At 38.8% G+C, this 20,630-nt stretch overlaps 1 protein-coding gene across 4 annotated transcripts in view; it reads right to left on the reverse strand.

Moving 5' to 3' along the window:
* Positions 1-1,168: 1,168 nt before the first annotated feature.
* LOC149082629 (uncharacterized) overlaps positions 1,169-20,630 on the reverse strand; it is a 207,034-nt gene continuing 187,572 nt past the window's right edge. For all 4 annotated transcript variants that reach the window (XM_089235896.1, XM_089235895.1, XM_089235897.1 and 1 more), the window contains 7 exons: positions 16,760-16,957; positions 13,388-13,537; positions 13,128-13,214; positions 12,867-13,023; positions 12,607-12,769; positions 8,499-12,090; positions 1,169-6,314 (listed from right to left, as the gene is read on the reverse strand). In XM_089235896.1, the coding sequence (XP_089092022.1) occupies positions 6,073-6,314; positions 8,499-12,090; positions 12,607-12,769; positions 12,867-13,023; positions 13,128-13,214; positions 13,388-13,537; positions 16,760-16,957 (4,589 nt within the window). In that variant the 3' untranslated portion in view covers positions 1,169-6,072. The remainder of the gene's footprint in view (positions 6,315-8,498; positions 12,091-12,606; positions 12,770-12,866; positions 13,024-13,127; positions 13,215-13,387; positions 13,538-16,759; positions 16,958-20,630) is intronic.

Here is a 20,630-nt window from a genome sequence, read left to right on the forward strand (position 1 = left end):
GATAACCATCAGTATGTTGTTGAAGTTAAAATTCCACAAAAAAAATAACCGACAATTAAAATCCTAAATACTCTCGTTAAATTGCCTAAGGATTTCCGAGAAAAAAATAAATACCTAAAGAGAATTGTTTAATGTTTTTTAAATAAAGGGGATTTTTTCCCATGGAAAAGCGTGCGAAGCCAAGATCTTGCACCAACCCCTTTAAAAATTATTGCTTGCCAACTTCCTTTGCTATCATTCTGCACAGCGATATGTAATCTCCACACGCGGTGTTCTTGCTTGGCTTGTCAAGAAATACGTGCACGTCATCATTCGACTGGTTAGTATAGAAACTTCATTACCAGCTCGTAAAATGAATTCTATTTTATTTTTATCTTTTTGTAATAATTAAAGCAAGCTCAAGATATAAATACTTTTACTTTAAAAATATAGAAAATCATTTTTCTTGAGAGTAACACGGCCGAATAGAGAATCAAAGTATAAAAAAATTTAAGGAATCAGTAAATTTTTGAATGTGGTTTGAGTTTTGAGTAAAAATTGCTCTCACTAAGGGAGATTTTTTGTGATACATTAAAAAATCTAATTAAAATATTTATCGGTAGAGAGCGCTACACACGGAAGCAAATCACTTTAAATATGCAAATCGGTGTCCTATAAAATGCAGGATGGACGATGAATTTTCTTGTTACGTGACCTTACATAAGGTTTTTTTTTTGATGTTGACCATTTTTGATAAAACGGTTTTTACTCAGCCGCGAATCACCAGCTGAAGCTTTACGAACGTTATCGGCCACAGAATTGATTCATGAAAGATTCAGATATAATCACTCCTGTTCTAGCGCCCTCGATCAACAAAAATTAGAACTAAATTTTTTTTTCTGTATTAAAGAAAAAATATCCCTCTTTGTGAGAATAACTGATGTGTTTCACAAACCCATTTAAATACACCGATTCCTTCCATTTTTATGAATTTTTAAACTATTTACGAATTCATGAGTTTAAAAATTCATAAAAATTGATGTATAGTTTTAACTATAATTTATTAGAAATTATACCTAAAATTATTAGGAATTAGTATTACATTTTGTAGATTACCAGATTGCACATCAAAAAAAAATTTCATGCGAGAGATAAATTTATATAAATCAATTTTCTTTATTTTACACGTTCGATTCTCACGTGATCAAATTACTGCCACGTTATTGGACAAGCACAAAATAAATTTGGAATATATGTATATGATGTGTTATGTGTGTATATATATTACAGGCGAGGAAAATCTACAAAATTCGTGAAAAATGATTTTTTTTTCCCGATCACAACGTACATTGTTTGTTTTTTTTCATTTATACATTACCATGATACAAGCATACATTTCTCACGTTTGTATTTATCAGCACAAATGTTTTACGATGATTACACGCTATTGATGATAAACGAAAAATGGTCATTTAAATTGCTGTACAGCTCTAAATTTCCCCATTGTTTCTACATGTGTCATGGCATCATCAACGTTATAGGAAATACCATTTGCATAGCTTTGAATTATGAGATAGCGGGAAAAAAAAATGTGTGTCAATCACAGAGTAACATAAAAACACAACAACCGATGAGCAACAATTATGTGTCTTGAAACAAACAAAATTTCTAGTCATTTCAATTCACAGTAAACATAACTTTAAATTTAAGATATTCCATGAAAACACAACAAGGTAATGTAACATGTAGGAAGAATATATTTGAGGTTCTGAATGCATATTTGTGGTGATTTTCTCATTTTATATTCCGTTACCTCAGCTGATTTCGGTGATAATATAATAATCACTGTAAAACAATGATTTTGTTCTCAAAAGTTTTCAGTGATTTTGGGACGCTGATTCTCCGAATCTCATTGGTTTTGTCAGATTGGCCCTAGTTTTTGAGATAAAGTAAAAATTAAATTTCTCTCGATAGTATTACATAAGCAGCATAAAAATCGCATTCGAAGTGTGCAAAATGAAAATCAATGATACCTACTTAAATTAATATCAATAAATAAAGAAACCACTGATGTCTGATCATGATATGATAGCGATGATACAGTAAATTGAGTAACATATAAAAATAAATAAAAATTGTAAGTAAAAATTCAACCCAAAAATTGGCTGCAGACTATACAGGGTGATTCAGAAAAGATAGAAAAAAATATTTTAGTAGTGGTAGTACACATGGTGTTGTTTTTCTCCCGATAAATTTCAACAGGAATGCCGTTTTAACGTTTACGGAGCGGCCGTTTCGAAACGCGTTTGCGTTTCATGTTAGATCATGCATTCTTCGATTACAACTGTGTGTATTCCTGTGTACTATCACCTCTTTAAAGTCTTCCCCCATCTTTTCTGAATCACCTTGTATTGAAATGTTGGGAGTATGTATTATCTCAAAAACAGAGCCGATTCGGCAAAACCAATACCAGTTTTAAAACCAGTGGCCCCGCGCGTTATACTGTAAAACCATTAAAATTTCCTTAAGAACATGCCTTTTTTAACAGTGCAATGTAAAGTTTTTGACTAAGGGTTACTCAACATGAATCAGTATAGATTGATAATTATATGGATTCAACAAAGTAGTATAACAATCATATTACACAGTAGGACCTCTCGATAACGGACACCCATGGGACCAAGCTAACGGGGAGTATCCGCTATTGGGGAGGTAAGATAGACAGTAACCTCGTTTATATGACTCAAATTTTTTAAATTTTGTCTTCGGTCGTAGTCGGTTACTGTGTGTAAAAGTGATACACCGGTGGTCATGCTTAATCATCAATCATGCTTAATCTTCAATTGACACGTTTAAAAAGAAATACGATAAACATGTTGGGGTAAATCAAGAAGCTATCCATACTTAGAATAAGACAACCATAAGTATTATTTATGGGCATTGTATAATATTTTATCATGTGTATATATTGTTTACAATTTTTGTTAATTGCATTTTTAATTGGGTTGCTATATTTTTGAAATATATGACATCCATATTTTTATGAGCATCTTTTCCTCAGCCACCTCGTTGGGCATTTCGCCTGTTGTGGCGTTCTATTTGTATTGTATTTGTGTTTGTAATCGTCTCGATAAAAAAAAATGTTTCACTAAATTTCACTATATTTATCACTTTTACCGACGATTATGCATAATTCTGAAATAAAGTTGGAAAGTTTCATAGAAGAAAAATTTATAACCTTTCCTCTCCTAAATTAAACCAATTCATTGTTTTTAGCCGTACATGATATGCGCACTACACATATTTAACAATAAAAATTAAATTAAAATAACTGCGACGAAAAATTAAACGTTCATAACATCATTATCACTTATGTTGGCTTTCTTCACATGTATCAACATGTGCAAATAAAACCAGCATCACCTTTCGGAATCAGCATCCTGGACCACAGTTATGTTCAGTTAATCAAATAATTAATTGGCGGATTATCATATTTACCAATACCGGATTGGCATTGTACATAATCACCGTTGAATATGACAAATTCTCGATTTATGAGCAAAAATTCGCAAATTTGAATTTGCCTGATTTTACTGTCCGCTATCAGCTAACGGGGAGTAAAATACATTAAAGGTATATTCCACTGGACCGGAGATCGGAAAAATGTCCACTAACGGGGAGGTGCCCGCTAACGGGGAGCGTCCGTTAAGGGAGGTTCCACTGTATCATCCTTCACATTTATTTGTGGTATGGTTAAATTATATTATAAACGTTAAAACTAAGCAAGAAATGTCGTAAAGGATGTATAGTAATAGAAATGTACAATATATTTTATGAAAGTATAAACAGCAAAATATTAGAGGGTTTCTATAGTTAGAGATTCCTGTTCTGAGCTTTCTATCGCCAAAGATATTCATAAGCGATATGTCCACATTCATAGAAAAAATCGTGCAACACTTGTTTACAGACACTGTTCCGCGATTGTCTGTAGACACTTGTGCAACCATAACCCTTTGAGACCCCGTTGCCGCAAATGTGTGAGTTGCTTTTTCTCACTGTAGAATTTTTTTCATCTGACCCCGGGGAGTAAGGACCTGACTTAAAGAATTGTTTTAAAATTTGAGTTGGAAATATGGTGACTATGAATTTTGGGGCCTTTCATGAGGGGAAGCACTTGGAGTTAAACTTTCAAAGAGTTTTTAGATGGCTTCCGGGAGAAAGTGCCTACGGGAAATGTGTGATTTATATTACATAAAATTTAGCAATAAAATTCTGGAAAAAATTGTATGTGAAGATAAATATACCCTGCAGAAATAAAATTGAAAAAATAAAGATTTGCTGACATTTGTGTTTCTAATGCATTTTTTGAGAATGCAAAAACGTTTTGAAAATTACAAAAAATGAATGCTCGGGCCTGAAAGGGTTACATTACAAAGGGTTACCATTTTGGTCTATTTTGACAAGGATTCTAATGGTCTATTCTAAACCAAGGTCTATGATATCCCATTTCAGATGGACAGCATGGTGCTGCACACAAATGCCACGTCAAAAATCAGGAGCTCAAACACTCTTCTTAGCACAACACTACTACTACTACTACCGCCTATCCGTACCTGCCACTCGTACGCATTCCTCTATAGAATTTCTAACGGATCGGCACATGTGATGTATCGTGTGAATGTATGCATATGCATGGCCCTGGCGTATTTATGGTGCTAGAGTTGTGCTTGCTTGTTGTTCTTGCTGGCGCTACCATCTGTGTTCCATATAGCACAACACCGTTTCGGACCAGCGATCACCACTTTAACTTCAACTCTGTCAAAACCATCCAGAAATACTCTTTACCCCTCGACTTGTATTTGTTTGAAGCGCTCCGTGTTCACAAAATATGTTCTTCTTCCGCGAACGATTTCAACTAGCTCTCCATATTTCTCTAATATTTAGGCTCAACACTTAAACTTGTCGCTCTCTACCACTCTATCATCGATACACTGCGTCTAATAATCGTTTCATCGTCATCACCGGCTCTCGCTCCGACCACGTGCTTTTATTTCATCGAGCGGTTGCGCTATAACAGGCTATATCCACTGGCGAAGTGGCTATATTAGCCTTGAAACAGCTTTATGGTGTTTCGTTTTTTGTATTTTGAGTGAATATCGTTGTACTTCATGTTTCTAAATGGTGCTCTGAAGACTGAATGTAGGTGTGGATGCGCGAAAAAAATCAACGACGGTCATGCGATATGCTCGCAACCATTTTGTTTATGCGTGGGAGAAAGCTATGAAACTTCGGGAATGTCTTCCTGAAAAGATGGAAAAGAAATGGGAATAAATAAAGAATTAGTTTCGATATTCACCATTTGACAGCATTTCCTAAATACAAATGCTAACTTTTGCAACCATGTCATTAATCTGCTCGAGCTTGATAGCAGGTTATCTCCACATCTTCATTAGCACCGTTTGTATTCGAATTTCTTCATGTGAATACGGCATTGATATTTCGTAAAAACGGGCATTGGTAATAAAAAAACTCGGCAACCATGATTCCATACCAGTAACTACGGAAAGATTTTTGGTCTTAGAAGACGCTCTCTGGAGATTCTCTTTATCCCTTCATTAAGACTATCGCAAAGTTTCATAGCTTTTCGATGAATAATCACGGCTGTAGATAGCTCAGAATTGGGTAACTTCATTTTTTATAGAAAGCGTCTGGTTTCCAATTACCAATATTTGTGGTGAATTCTGGAAGCAATACGGGTGTTTCGAAAACAAAATTTTTGGTTCATGAGGTTAAATAAGAGGGGAAAAATGGATTTTTTGTATGGAAAGTCTTGGTGAAATGAGAGAGAAAAGTCATAATTTTTCCTTTATTTTCAAAGTAATTCAACGTTTCTTTCAAAAAAGTTAAATTTTTATTACCTGTAGTTTTAAAGAACCATGACTTTTTAGTAACCGATTATTTATTTTCAAGGTCATCTTTGAAGGAACCAGCAAAGAAATATGAGTATCACGCAGCAAATGGGCAAGCTCATTACAATATATATATATATATATTTATACCAACATCGTTGTCACCACCTAAGGATATTTGCACTCAGTAAAAGTCCAATAATCGACAACACAAAAGACTCGTGCAACAAACGTCTTCTTCTGGCTTAAATAAGGATGGATCGTGGAGGTCTCGAACCAGTCGTCCTCGGACCCTCATGGGCTGTAGGGCTCCTTGATCTAACATGAGCTGTTGCTGCTGTTGTTGTTGCTGCTGCTGCTGCTGCCATGTCGGACTACCGGTCACTGGAGGTCTTGCTGGAACGGAACGGCTGCGTTTCCCGGAACCTGAACGATCCAAAAAAAATAAAAAATTATGTTTCTTAATGAAACATCTCAATCTACAGTAAGTGTGCACAACCTTTTTTTTAGTCCACGTGCCAGATATGCGGTAATTATGCAACTCGCGGGTCAGAAACTTGTATATGTGGGGTGACTTTTGCGGGACATTCCCGTAATTTTTGTCGTCCCAACCTCTCATAAAATGTCTTTTTTCTTCTCCTTTATTTTTAACAAGGTTTAATTGAATTTTTTTCAAGAATGGGCATTATTTTCATGATGTATATATTAACACCTTCGACAATATGCTTGATTGTAATTGGCAAATTTATTTGCCTTCGACAACTTTTTTTTATTGCAATTGACAACTTTACTTGCCTCTGACAGTTTTTTTAGGCTGTAATTGGCAACCTTACTTGGATTTGACAAATTTTTTTGGCGGTAATTGGTAATACATCGCGTATGCATCAAAATTTACTGTATTTTTTATGAAGGAAATATGTTCAGCATACGTTTTTATCGTGTTGTATGTAATGATAATTTTCTGGTAAGACACTTTCTATGGGCCGGGTGGAATTTCATGGCGGGCAGCATTTGGTTCATGGTAGGAGATTATGCACCTCTAATCAACATAGTAGCCATAAACCTACCCAGAAACAAAACCAACATATACTTAGTCTTAGATGTAATCCTCATAAGAATCCTGCATTTCTTATAATGAGTCTCCAGCTAGTCAATGCCGTAACGGCAAAAACCGCTGGTCTTGGACACAAATAGTCCGTGGATGACTGCACCATTTACATGCGATTTCCCACAAAATCGAAAGAAGAAATGAACATTTCCGGAGAATAGTAGATTGGCAGTGTCTTCAAGCCAGGTCGATGTACTCGTATGGCCATATGCTGGCCACGTGCTACCTGGTATTGCCGTGAAGAAGCAGTAAAGCCTTGAAATCAACTATATGATCAGGGCTTCTTCTACTTTAGTACTTATTGCGCATGATCTAATTTCTGCGGGTACAGGTCCACGGTGATGGTCCGGCGTTTTGCTTTGATCATTTTTGTCTCACCATTTTTTCCACACAAGCACTAATTTGACTAAGGCAGCGTTCGGTACATTTTTTCCCATATATCTCACTGAGGTTTTAGTGCGCTAACCCCTCATGGGGGGCTTCCTGCGCTAGCAATATGCTGGCCACTTCGTAACAGCTTGCAGAGTGCCACTTGGTGACTACTCCTTATACCCTACATCGACATCCTCTTCAATGACCCGTTTCTTCCCCCCCCCCCTCCATTTCCTAGACACTTCCATTTGTGGAAAATCCTTCGCATGTGAGACAGACTCGTGGCAAGTGCCCATGGACTTCTTTAGAGTTAAAACCCTTGATTTTTACCACCAGGGTATTGGTGGGACATATACAAAAAGTACTGGATACCGATTAGGACTAATAGTTTGTGACATTATCTGTAAACCTTTTTTCATTTCTGCTCATTAAAAATGACAAGAATGTTTGGTTATCATGATAGAATAAGATATAATCGCTGCTTAATGAAAATACAGTCAGCTTCGCTTAATCGGATATCAACGATTCCAGCACACAATATCCGATTATGCGGAGAAACAATTCAGTTGTCATTTTAAAGAGTTAGTATAGTTTGTATATTGAAAACTTATGAAGGATCAATATTGATAAAGTTTCTTGAATAAATCGGACAGCAAAAAATGAAATGTGAAAATTATGTTTAATTACAATGACACAATATTTAAAATTTTTACTTTTCATTAAGAAAGGCTTAAAAAAGTAAAAAGTAAATTTTTACTTTTCATTCGCTCAACACAGAACAAAATAAAGGTAATTAAATGTACGAATTGAAGGCAACTTGAATACTTGGAGGCCGGTACCTATTATCAAATGAATATTTTTCTTTTTCAAAGCTTAACATATTTCATTAATTCGAACTGTTTCAATCAATAAAATCTGCTTGTGTATAGTGGTTGATGTGTATTTACAGTTTACGTGTGAAGCGCAATATTCGATTAAGCGGGGGAAAGTCGCTGGAACTATCATATTAAGCGGGGGAACTTTAACATTGTCTCTATGGGGGAAATTTTGATGCCGGAGGAAATTATCCGGTGTCGGATTAAGTGGGCCGACTGTATATTAATGGTGCTTATAAATTAAAACCTTCTTACCTTGGCTTTTTTTCCGAGTTCCTTTCCTTCCTCTAGCTTCTCGCTTGCCGTCACCGTCACAACAAGACTCGTGACTGGAAGAAGATAATGGCGTACCTTCACTGTCTCTGGGCATGCTCTCGTATCCGCTGCTAGTGCCAGAAAACTGCTGGCTCTTCGGCATGCAACCCAGAAGCTCTTTAGTTTCTTTCATGTCGGCACTTAAAGCACTACTATCACTACCGTGGCCACTACTGGACGTCCTTATGCCCCATTTGGTCTTTTTGTTCGCCTTAGCCGTCGTCGCAACCGTCGTCACACTAGGGGTCCCCGACGACGTGTAGCAAACGTACGACGGAGTACCAGCAGGCGAAGAGTAATCTAGGTTCGTCCATGAATGCTGTATGGTGCCTTCAGAAGAGAACGGGCTGGTTGGAGTAGAAGTACTTCTGCTCAAGATCTGATTACGCAGGGCCACTGAGTCGGCACCACCGTCGAAGGTTGATACTTGAGAGAAATAGTGCGAGTTGTTATCTTCTTTTTGAGCTGATTCTCCCAGCGGAGACTGTGATGTGCCCGTGTGTGGTTGTTGTTGTTGGAATTTGGTGAATGACTGGACCTGCTTGTTGCTGTTGTTGTTCTTGGACGTTTTCGACGAACTGCCTCGTCCGTTGATGTCGGCAATGTTCCTGCGGAAGAATTTCGGACTTCCATTCTTTCTCGCGTGTTTTCTGAAACAGAAACTTTCATTCTTCAACTCAGTTACTTCTATGTTGCTAACTACGTTGGTGATTTGTTCAGTGATGACCTTGGTTGACTTGGATGTCCTGTGCGTCTGTTTCGTGATATGGTGCGAATGATTGGGCGTCGACGTCAGGGGACCTTCACTGTAGACTTGGCATCGCTGCTCGTGAACAATTTCAACGAGCGACCTGCGCTTTATTTGTTCCGTCTCTGCCGCTTTGAAATCCCCTGTCGTAGAACAGTTCGTCCATCCCGGACTACTCTTGGCACTGTTGATGGCTTCTTGGACATCGCAGTCAACCACCGCTCGGTGATGGTCTACTTCGTCACTTGCCAAGAGCTCGGTTGATTCGGCGTCTTTGTCGCAGCTCTTGTATGAACCACTCCATCGTGTTCTTGAGCTTAAGGACGTCCTGGACGACGATTCGTCTTTTAACTGCTCTTTAGAGTTCTTCAATGTTTCTTTCAGGGACTTGAGTTCACCGAAAGAAAGACTCGAATAATTCTTTGGTTGTTTGACTATCGGGGGAACGATTTGAGTCGGTTTACCGAAGTGTGACAAACAGTCCGGAAACTTTGGAACTTTACATATCTTATTGTAAAATTCTTCGAGTCTCAGGCCGTTCATCGGTTGCACGTTGAACTGCAAATCGAATTTTTCTACGTCCATTTCAGCAGGTTCACTGTGGATGCTGTTCGCGTCGTTCTCTCTGAGCTCTTCCAAACTGGAATCGGCACTGTGATGGAGTTTATTCGAGAAAAAGAAACGATTGTCTCTCGATGATATGTCACCGAATCGATCAGGAATCTTCGGTGACTTCCATCGGCCCTCGCCATCGCTCTTCTTCTCGAATAGTTCCCTAAGACGGGACAATCTCTCTAACTTCGCAGATAGTGTCTGACTCCTCGCAGTAATCTTGAAACTGGACCTTTCTTCACTCCTGGATCCATCAGCGTTACTTCTTGCCTCAAAACCACGTTTCGGCAATGAATGGCCTCGCAGGAGTTTCAAAGTAAGGTCCGGGTCTATTTCATCATTACCTCCAGTCCAGTTATCTGGAACGCTCATACTATCCAGATCTACACTCACAGCCCGCGAATCAGTGAAGGACGAAGCTAGATTGAGATCTTCGGCACTGAGCATCCTTAGAGGATGCTCAAACCCGTCGAAACTACCATCGTCTCTGAATGGCTGCTGCAGATTATATAGTTCGTATGGATAGCCACAACAAGAGTAGATGTCCTCTTCTGTAACCTGTATGCACGAGTCTACCATTGGCACAGCGTCAGCGTTAGGGTACTCTAGTGACTCGTAAGCCATCTGATTGTCCATTTTGGTGACAGTACTGCTCATCGTGAATGTAGAGTTATCGTTTTCTTGTACACCTTGTAGTTTCGTGCTCAAGTCCTCACTCTCGTTGTCGTTCAAGTCCATTGAGCTATTCGAGTTTTCGTCAGAAGTTTGACTTTCCAAGTACCGGTAGAGCTCATCTATGCTGTTCATGTTGCCTTCATTTTCCCCTGTATCTAGCAAGGTGTCCTGTGTAACCAATGGAAGTTCGTGTTCCTCTTCACAAGCAACTTCAAGGTCTTCGTTGATTTCAAGAGGTTGTTCTTCTTTGTGGCTCTTTCGGGCAGGGCTGTTGTTGGCAAATGGCTTAGCATAGTGATGAGTTTCAACTTCTACTTTGATTTGGCTGCCAGGCTTTGAGCATTTTTTAGACCTTTCCCTCCTCGAGTCTTGGTTTCGCACCTTACCATCCACATTTTCATTCGAAACTCGCTGCTTGCTTATCACACCGGTATGGAAGCTTCTATCTTCATTGCTTGGAGGGAAATCGATCCAGACTTCCTTAGACTTTGGAGGTTCACCGTCTGGCATGTGCTTCGAATGGTCATGAACCCACTTTCGGACCATGGTCTCTTTTTGCGCGTCCATATACCCATACAAACCAGGACCATCCACCCATTTCTCTTTCTGAAGTTGGTGCAGTGTCCGAGAATCAAACTTCGGTTTCACAAACCTTGGACCATCTATCCAAGTTTCGTCACTGGCGAGTTTAGGCTCTTTAGTGATAGGCTTCGGTATAACTCCTTGGTGCTGCTGAGCTATGTGAGGTGCACTACCCATTCCGTGGTCAAGTTTATGTGACTTCTTGTTCTTTCTCTGAGATTGGGGACTATTCGGAGTGGAACCGGCACCCGGCAAAAGCTTTCTTAGAGGGTCAACGGAGCTGCTTTTAGAGGATTTGAATGGTGAGGCCTTAACGTTCGATTCCATGCTGTGCCTGCCTCTTTTAGAATCACTGGGACTCTCATTGCCGAGATGCTTACCACTGCACTTCGGCGATGAGCAGCAGGCACCCACTGCTTCTAGCTTTTGATGTTTTGGAGAACAATAGGTAGACGTGGAAGAAACCTTCTTCTTCGCAGAGGCACCGGTTGTAACACTAGTTTTATGCGGGTCTAGAGTACCAGAAGCCATCTTGCCCTGGCCGTCGATTGTCTTATCATCACCAGTAGAGGTTGATGTCCCCACGGGTAGCATGGATTTTGATGAAGACGGCTGGCCATGTCCGCCCTTGGTTGTTGTTTTTTTGTTGGTTCCAGTCACTGTACTCGTACCGGCGGATGCAGCCAAAGGAGATATCGACGTAACACCCTGTCTCCCGGCTCCGGAATTCGGGATTGGGGTCCCCCTTCCAGAACCGACGAAAATTACTGTGTCGCAGGACTGTTCGCTGCTGGATGTGTACTCTTGATCACTGCCTGATTTGACCCCATCTTCACCGACTGCGTGGATTCGTACAAATGGCCGGCAAACTCCTTTCTCGTCTACGGAAGGTCCCGAATCCGTTGCAGAAGGAAACTGTTTTAGAAATAGAAATGGGAATTAATCGATATTCGAGATTAAATACGAAAATTAAGAATGAACGCTTGAATTCTCAAAAAATAGAAAGAAATACCATTACATAAATAAAAATAATAACCATACCTTCCATTATTATTTCATCAACTTGCATCATTTACATCATTTATAATGCTGAGTGTTGTGTGTCAGTAACATGTGTTTGCCACTGCTGAAATTTTTTGTGATTTGACCCTGGACAGATCATGTGATCTCTTGGGTCCCCATTATGGATATTGGCATTGATTTTCTGCCTCCCCCATCCAATTGTGTTTGTTTTCACCTATTTAATGTTTTAGCTTCCCCTGTTTTGTATGTTTGTGTGTTAGTAACTTTAATTTATCTTATCAGCAGTTTCTTGTAATGATGTAAAGAAGAGAAACTATAAGGAATAACTATAAGAATTCTTTTTTTTTTTTTTTTTTTTGCATTTAGAAGTTGAATTTTCGCTGAAGAAATGAAAACCCTGGATTTTACCTTTAGTTTCTTCCTCCTAAGCCTATGTATTCGTGAAGCTAACTGCAGGGTAGCCAGAGTTTCCGGATATCGTGACGGAATAGTCGATACATGAGCGATCATGGCAGCTCGGCACGTGACACTCCCAACGGCTTCCCTCAGCAGCTGCGTCAACTTACTATCTCTTTAAGAAAGGTAAAAAAAAGAGATAAATTAGTATGAAATTTATTTGAAATTGCTCTTTAGTTCTGAAATTCTTCAATTCTAAAGCATAAGCTTACTTATAAGGCACGTGTTTTTGTCCATTGAAAAGAGCTAGGATAACGTTTCCGAGAGCCGAAAGCGACAAGCAACCGCCTCCACCTCCGTCACGTGACTTCGACATTTTTTCGCAACTACCAAGATCGAACAAATGCAACCTGCTCCTACCACCAGCAACTAGAAAAATAAAATATTTACCGATATTATCTCAACCGAATATTGAATTAAGCTTCAAAGACTTCCTGTGCATTCTGTATGTTCAAACGGTAAATGGATAGTACCTCCACCTCTACCACCTTTCTCTACCCTGTATTGATAGACGTGCAGCGTGAATAAGAAATGGGCATTTTTCGCTTCGTCATCGTTCTCTGTGGAAAAAAAATGAAACTATATTTATCAGTTGAAAACGCAGAAACACCGCTTATGAATGTTATTAAGTGCATATTCCATCTAAAATAACATTTAAAATTATATATTTATTAATCATGCATTGCAAGGGATTCTAATCGTTTCAACTTTTTGGATCAGGAAACTGTGTTACCTGGTGTTCTTGCAGCCAATGCAGCGTCCAGTAGATAAGCTGCTCGTTCGGCCGTGGGTGCCCTCAGCTCGCTCTGATTCATCAGCTGCGTACCAAAGACAGGGTCATCTCTCAAGTACACGCCAGGTGCTGAAGTACTGCCTTCAGTACCTTTCAGTTGCAAAACAAAAGTAATAATTAAGACATGTTTCTTCAGTCAAAAAAAGTTATGAAATTTAAATTTTTATTACAAATTAAATTAAATGGCATTAATTAATTTTGTTATTAATAAAATTAATTAATGAAATCTGAATTATTGATAATTTAAATTTTTAGCATAAAGTATTATTCAAATATTATTCAGGGTGCCTTCTTTCTTTCCATAAGAAAGTCCCTTTACCCTCGAATAATTCGTTTACCGATCCTAGGAACATACGACCAATTAGAAAAAGTATCCAAATAACGTGTAAAACTCAGACACGTCATTCATATTGCAAGGGGTTCTATAGTTATTAAAATAAAAAAAATTTATTTGGTCACCCTTTCCTAAAAAACTGAGTTACAGAAAGTTGTTGTCCTGTCTTTTCTGAACCCACAGGGAAAAAAATGTCTTTAACCCTTTCGGTGATAATCCCGAGATATCTCGTTAAACTTGATCTGCCTTATTTCAGCCACCTCGGCTTCTAAAAATTCCTTCAAGTTGCTTTTACAGCAAAACATGTTTTCCATTCCTACTCCCTCCAATCAATCAACTGCCAGTACGCGGAGTCAGCTCTTGTTCAAGGTTAGATAAGAGAAGGCGCGATAAAAATAGGCTGTGTACCCCCCCCCCTTTTCTTTCAGCACTGTAAAGATATATACACTCAGATAAATACAATCAATTCACTATAACTCGAACTCCGATAGCTTGAATATCTGTTTTAGTCGAAGTTTTCATTTAGCCCCTAAACTTTTCCGTATTTTGGTACTAAATTTTTCCTTTAAGTCGAAGTTTTTGGGAATAAGAGAAATTTAGAAACAACATTTATATATATTATATATATAGTAGGTAGGATTTGGCATTTAGCAATAGAATTTAGCGTTTAGCAGCAGGATTTGGCAGATTAATTTGTCTACTTGCAAAATGTGAATGGCTTTCTCTCGAAAGAAGGACAAAAAAAACAGAGGGACAGTCAAAAACCACTGCATTTTTTGACAGAAAATAATCATGTATAGATTTTATTTATATCCGTCGTTTCATTCATACGAGTATCACGTATGCGTCCGTTTCCATAATACAATTATATGTACGTCTAGTTCTTTCCAAATATTTTCATTCAATAATTAAATATGATTGAATAAGAGTAACTTATCCTTTCGAATTTCTTCATCTCCAGCAGTTTCACATGTTTTACCAATACGATAATAGCGCTTTGTTAGTTTAGTAAATTTTTCATTTTTCCCACTCTGAAATCGGAATTTCCAATAACTCAAACTAACGATAACTCTTAATGTTTTTTGTCGGCTGCTGCACATTGAACTTGCCGAGATTTGACTGCAAAATACTTTTTTTTTCCCCCAAAATGAAGTATTTCTCTTCCTAGAAAGTCGTACACGTTTTGACAGGTGTTTTGCGTCATAGTGAGGGAAATTAAAGCGATGGGTGGAGTAAATTTTGTATTGCGGGGAGCGGGGAGGATCAGTTATCAGCTCGCAATCGGGAAAAAAAAAATCTTCTTTAAAATAGATGGCAATTTTGTGAAGAAGTTTCGCAATTTCAAATGTGGCAGAATAATGTGGATCAGGAAATTTTAAAAATCGTTTAAAGGGTTAAGTGCAATATTTACGGACTTATATGAATCGAAAATCACCGTAAATGAAGGAAAGAAATGCATAAACTAACGGACAAGCTTATTCTACGCTTCATATATGCTGGTCTTTCCCTCATTTTCAGCAATTTTCGAGTTCAAATATCTCAGCGGATATTGCGCTTAAGTGCGTGGATTTTTTTTTCCTGTTTTCCGGAGAAGGGAAACAATTTTCCGACTTGGTTTTTTTGGACAGGATTGCCAAATAGAAGTTTTTTTTTTTGTTTTTTTTGATAACTATAGAACCAATTGCAATATAAATGACATATTTGAGCTCCACACGTTATCTGAATACTTTTTCTAATTGGAAATACGTTTCTAGGATCAACAGTTCGCTTGTTATTTTAGGATAAAGGGACTTTCCTATGAACACTAAATAAAACTCGATGTTCTAAAAACGTGTTATACAGCGAATCCCTTTATAACGAACGCCAATATACCGGAGGGATCACTTCGTTATAATGAAATTTCGTTACAAAGGAATTCCAGTTTACCTAGCATTGTTCCTATATATATATTTATAAGATAATTATATAATAAGCTGTATACAATAAGATAATATATTATAATATGAATTTAAATTTGTAAACAGAGAAACAAGAAGTCTGCCTTTAATCGTATAGATCAACAAAATAATTATGATGAATCATGATCTACGAATCGATGTGAATGCGAACCGATCTTCCCGTTGAAAAGTCTCGCTGCAGAGAGCAACAGGCCTACATCGATACGATTATTCAGTCATTACACTTCACTCATAGCTAGGAAAAATCGACGGCAGGTGACAACACTACGCTTAACGAGCATTACACTGAAACTGACTTCACTTTAGGTTTACAACAAATTCATGCGCCTTTTCCAGCATGGCTGAGGTCTTCTTCGACCACCTGCCAAAATCTCTTCATGGAGACAGAGCGGTGGGCCATGAACTGGTTAGGGGGGGGGCGGGAGTCTAAGAAGCGAATTCTAAATTAATATTATAGCATCATCAGCATGTTTGGACTTTTGGCTAACCAAAGTTTCGTTGGTGGCGGTTCGTCCGCATGCGTTGGATGTCACAAGTCTAGTTACCGTGCACTGGACGACCATTGCACATTGCCCAGACTTCAGACAATGGCCACTTCAAGAAGTGATCGACCAGTTGCCGGCCACTTCACAAAGACGCTAGATTTTGGCCGTAACATCAAACCATTACATAACTTTAGCTGCCATACAGTTTTGGACAAGAGTTAAATTACCCCAGTTAAGTTTCCTATAACCGATCAATTCAATAACGATCATTAATATTTGTGCCTCTGTTGAACAACTGACACGTATTAGTACGGGATAACCCCGAGCTTCGCGAACACAACACGTCAACATTCAGTGTAACAGCGTCAAGGCAACGTCTATATACTCGTACCCGTATACTACTACTCAATGTCTAATAGTCTACTCGAAGCTTCCACGGGGCACAAATTCTGCTACGCATCAATCATCGCGTGACGTACAGCAAATCCTGTTAGTACGAAACTGTCAAAGTTCGCCAAAGATATATCTATCTCACCAGCGGCGTAATCGGCAAGGAGGTCTCTGAGCTCTTCGGCTTTTCCTGATACTTCCACAGCTGAGACACGAACGGAAAACCTCGAACCAGTCCTGTGCTTGTGTTCGTTGATTGCACGGAACAACCACCAGATCGCGCAAGGTATTACTCCGAGATCCTGCGAGGAAGCACTGCTACCTACCATTGTGCTCGTTTTACCTACGAGGAAAAAAAATGCTTGAGATGTGGAACATAAATCATTTCATTTGCTTTAACTTGAGACAGTACAGTGCGCCACAAAAGTTTAGGCACATATTATATTCCATAATAAAATTATAACTAACTGATAAAGCTTGTTAATAATTTTATCCAAGATTAGAAAACAGATGTTCCAGAATGTACAAGATGATGGTTTCATAAAAACTGAAACTTAAAGAGAAAAAATTAAAAAAAAAGAGTTTTACGTGCCTCAAAAGTATAGGCATAGAATAAAATTCATGCAAATTTCAATATGCCACGTAAATTTACGTCGCAAAGGGGTGTTTGTCATTTTTTCTACATGAACCTCGAATGTCTCCATGAGTTTAGCACCATGCCAACTGATGGTACTGAGGTCGTAAGTTAAATCTGTTTCTCAAATCTCTATTGAATTAAATCGATTTGAACGACGCATCTATAGAGTGCTAGTATGTGGTGAATATTATAAACTGAAATCCAGATCTATAAGAGACCCCCAGTTAACACGACGGAAGAAAAATACGAGAACTTGCTTCGAGAAATTGTTCATAGATGAATCCATGAAGTCAGCTGCATGCAAATGACAAAACTGATTCGTGCACCCTTTTGGAAACATCACCATAAGCATGCGCAATTTGACTACTACCACTCAACTGAACATGCACCTCGTACACATTCCTTTACGGAATTTCTAATAAATCGGCACATGCCGGAATGTGTGTTCTGAGTGTATGCTTGGGCCTAACGTATTTATGTTGTCGGAGTTATGCTTGTTGCGTGTTCATGCTGCTATCTGGCTTCCATTTTCTAAAGTAAAGATGGAAATGCTTGAGTTTTTCATGTTTTGCCAATATCGTGTTGTACGCCTGCCTGCTCTCTGCAGACAGACTTTTTCGAATGGGAAAACGGCTCGCATTCGCGCCTCGAATCTGGAAAACCACAGAAAACAAACTTCAGCCTACCATCACTGTGCCCTCAACAGGACTGGACGCGAGACCATATGTCGTATTCAGGTGAATGGCTGCATATACTCTTCATTGATGAAAAGAAGTGGAATTCATAGATAACCCAGACGATTATTCTTATTATTGGCATGTTCTGTGATAATATGGAGTGTTTGGTTATGATGGACAAACCTCATTCGCATTCTTAAATGGTAGTCAAAATTCAGAAATGTACCAAGAAACACTAGAAAGCCATTTTGGTGAAATATTATGTGTTTAAAGCTGTAATTTTCAGCAAGATCATGCTTCTATTCACACCTCAAAGTCAGCGGAAAAGCGGTTCAGAGCTATAAGCGTCTTGGTTTTGCACTGACCAGCATTCAGTCCGAACATCAATCAAATAGAAAACTTATGTGGCACCCTCATAAGTTTTGTCTTTTCGAATTGATAACATCACACACACGTTGATTAAAAGATTATAGAAATATTTTTCAGATTTTTTTAGGATTTCAGCTGATGAAAATAAATACATGGAACGAATCTATCCGTTTAACGACACATTCCTCTGATTATAGAGTCAAGAAATGTGATATCAGGTTTCATGCACATTTGACACAGGTCTAAGCAATATATTTTCCATGAAGATACTAAAACATTGTATCATAATGGAAAACTACTCGTATACTGAAGTGCTCAAAAATTTTTAACAATTTCTAAAAATTCAGAACTTAAGAGCAGGGAGAGTCACAGGGGTGTGGGGGGGGGGGAGGTACTAAGCCGTATTCCAATACATGTATTTTTATAAATCAGTTTGTTATACAGTGAAACGCCTATACAGAACGATACTCAAAGAACTGGAGGCACCTACAGTTATCAAGCAGTTATCGTTATAAATGAAAACGAAAAACTATGAAGTGCGTATCGGGACCAGACTGAAAAATGATCATTTTTGTCGCACCACGGTCATTTTCTGCACACAAGGGCTAATTAGACCGGGACTTACAATTTATTGCCGATTCCGAACGGCAGGGTTGTTTTTATACTCATCGAGAGGTTGTTGCGCTAACCTTTCGATGTAAGACTCCCTGCAGTAGCAATTTTCTTCTGTGGTCATGTCGTCGTTTCTGTTATACCCCTGTGTTAGGAAAATTTCTGACAAGGACGAAACGAGTATCGAACTCGCGACACCTCTAAACATCCTTTGGTGCGTATATTATCGGCCCGGGCTACCACGCCCTAGAGCGCTATGCCTTTATCTTAGTCTAAGAACGTTATAGAAAAGATTATATATATAATCGATTTTATATATATATATATATATAGACGCACTTCGCATTTAATAGACACCATTTTGAATTCCATGCAGATACAAATACGAACACAAAGACCACAACAAACAAATACCTCAAACAACTTGTCAACATTGCATGTGCGCCATGCGATGAAGTGATTAAGAATATCGAAATGCCCACACCAGTATAATTTAGGTCGCTGCTAATTTAATGACAGCATGAAGTTGGCAGCCAGATGTGAAAAATGTAAATAGTCTGGTTACCGGCTGCTGTGGTGGTCGAGTGGTCATATTGACAGACTCTCATCGCGAGGGCCCGGGTTCAAACCCCACCGACCCCACAGTGGTGGTCGGCTGAAGTTGATTTTTTGTGGTTCCCAACTTTGAGGTGTGAATGCAAGCCGATCTCCCCGTTAAAAAGTCTCACCACCGAGAGCAACAGGCCTACAGCAGTAAAATAATCAATCATTACACTTCACCTATAGTTCGAAAAATATGAGACAGATGGCAGCACTATAACAAGCATTACACAGATACAAGCTTCACATTAGGTTCACAACACGGACACGCTCATTCCAACATGTATCAATTCGTTAGAAGTTCCGCAGAGGAATATGGACGAGACGCATGTATCGTTTAGTAGCAATAGTCTGGTTACCGATATTAATGGCAAAGTTCGTAAATGGATGAAACTGTTTAAGAAAAAGACTGGGAGAACGAGTGAATCATGATGACTAGTGCACGCACAAAGCCACCGTTAAACACCCGACATCGCTCTAGCACAGCTCAAGCTCCAGTAAATAGTGTCACCCATGACTTTCGTACCATACATTCCACATAGTTGGCAGTAAATCTCCATATATTCTATTTTTAATCGTGTAATGTGAATATATTTCTCTGTAGATGCTGTAGATGATCAAAAGTCCGATTCCTGCATATATTGTGAATTTTGGGTCTTGTGAATTTCCATCGTCCTGCTCGCTGTAACTTTAACTTTTGGGACTTTGGTTTTTCACTCGTCCATCCCCATCGTTCATAATACGGCTCGATTTTGTAACAGACACGCTTTGACTTTCAGCATCTTCACCAGTCCCATCCTTCCCATCGGAACTGCGATGCCCTGCGTAACACGTGGTCAATTCCCACTTCAATTGCTGTCGGTTTTCTCGTTTTTCCAGCATGGCCTAGCCGCACAAGGTAAACTGCTTATATCCCGCAAGAGACAGAGCGTGGGGTATGCTCGGTGTTGGCGGTGGCAGTAAATCTCCGCAGTATCACATTTCTTGTGGTGGACATCATTGCAATCGTTGCACGAAAGCTTCATCTTAAATATTTCCATCACATGACACAAAACGAACACTACCGACATGATTTGCAAAGGTCTCTGAGTGCAAAGTATGTCAGTAAACACTTGGCATGA

This window comes from Pholcus phalangioides, unplaced genomic scaffold, assembly GCF_987345545.1.
Source record: "Pholcus phalangioides strain wild (caught in Gottingen) unplaced genomic scaffold, Ppha-v1.0 ptg000009l_1, whole genome shotgun sequence".
Lineage (NCBI taxonomy): Eukaryota > Metazoa > Arthropoda > Arachnida > Araneae > Pholcidae > Pholcus > Pholcus phalangioides.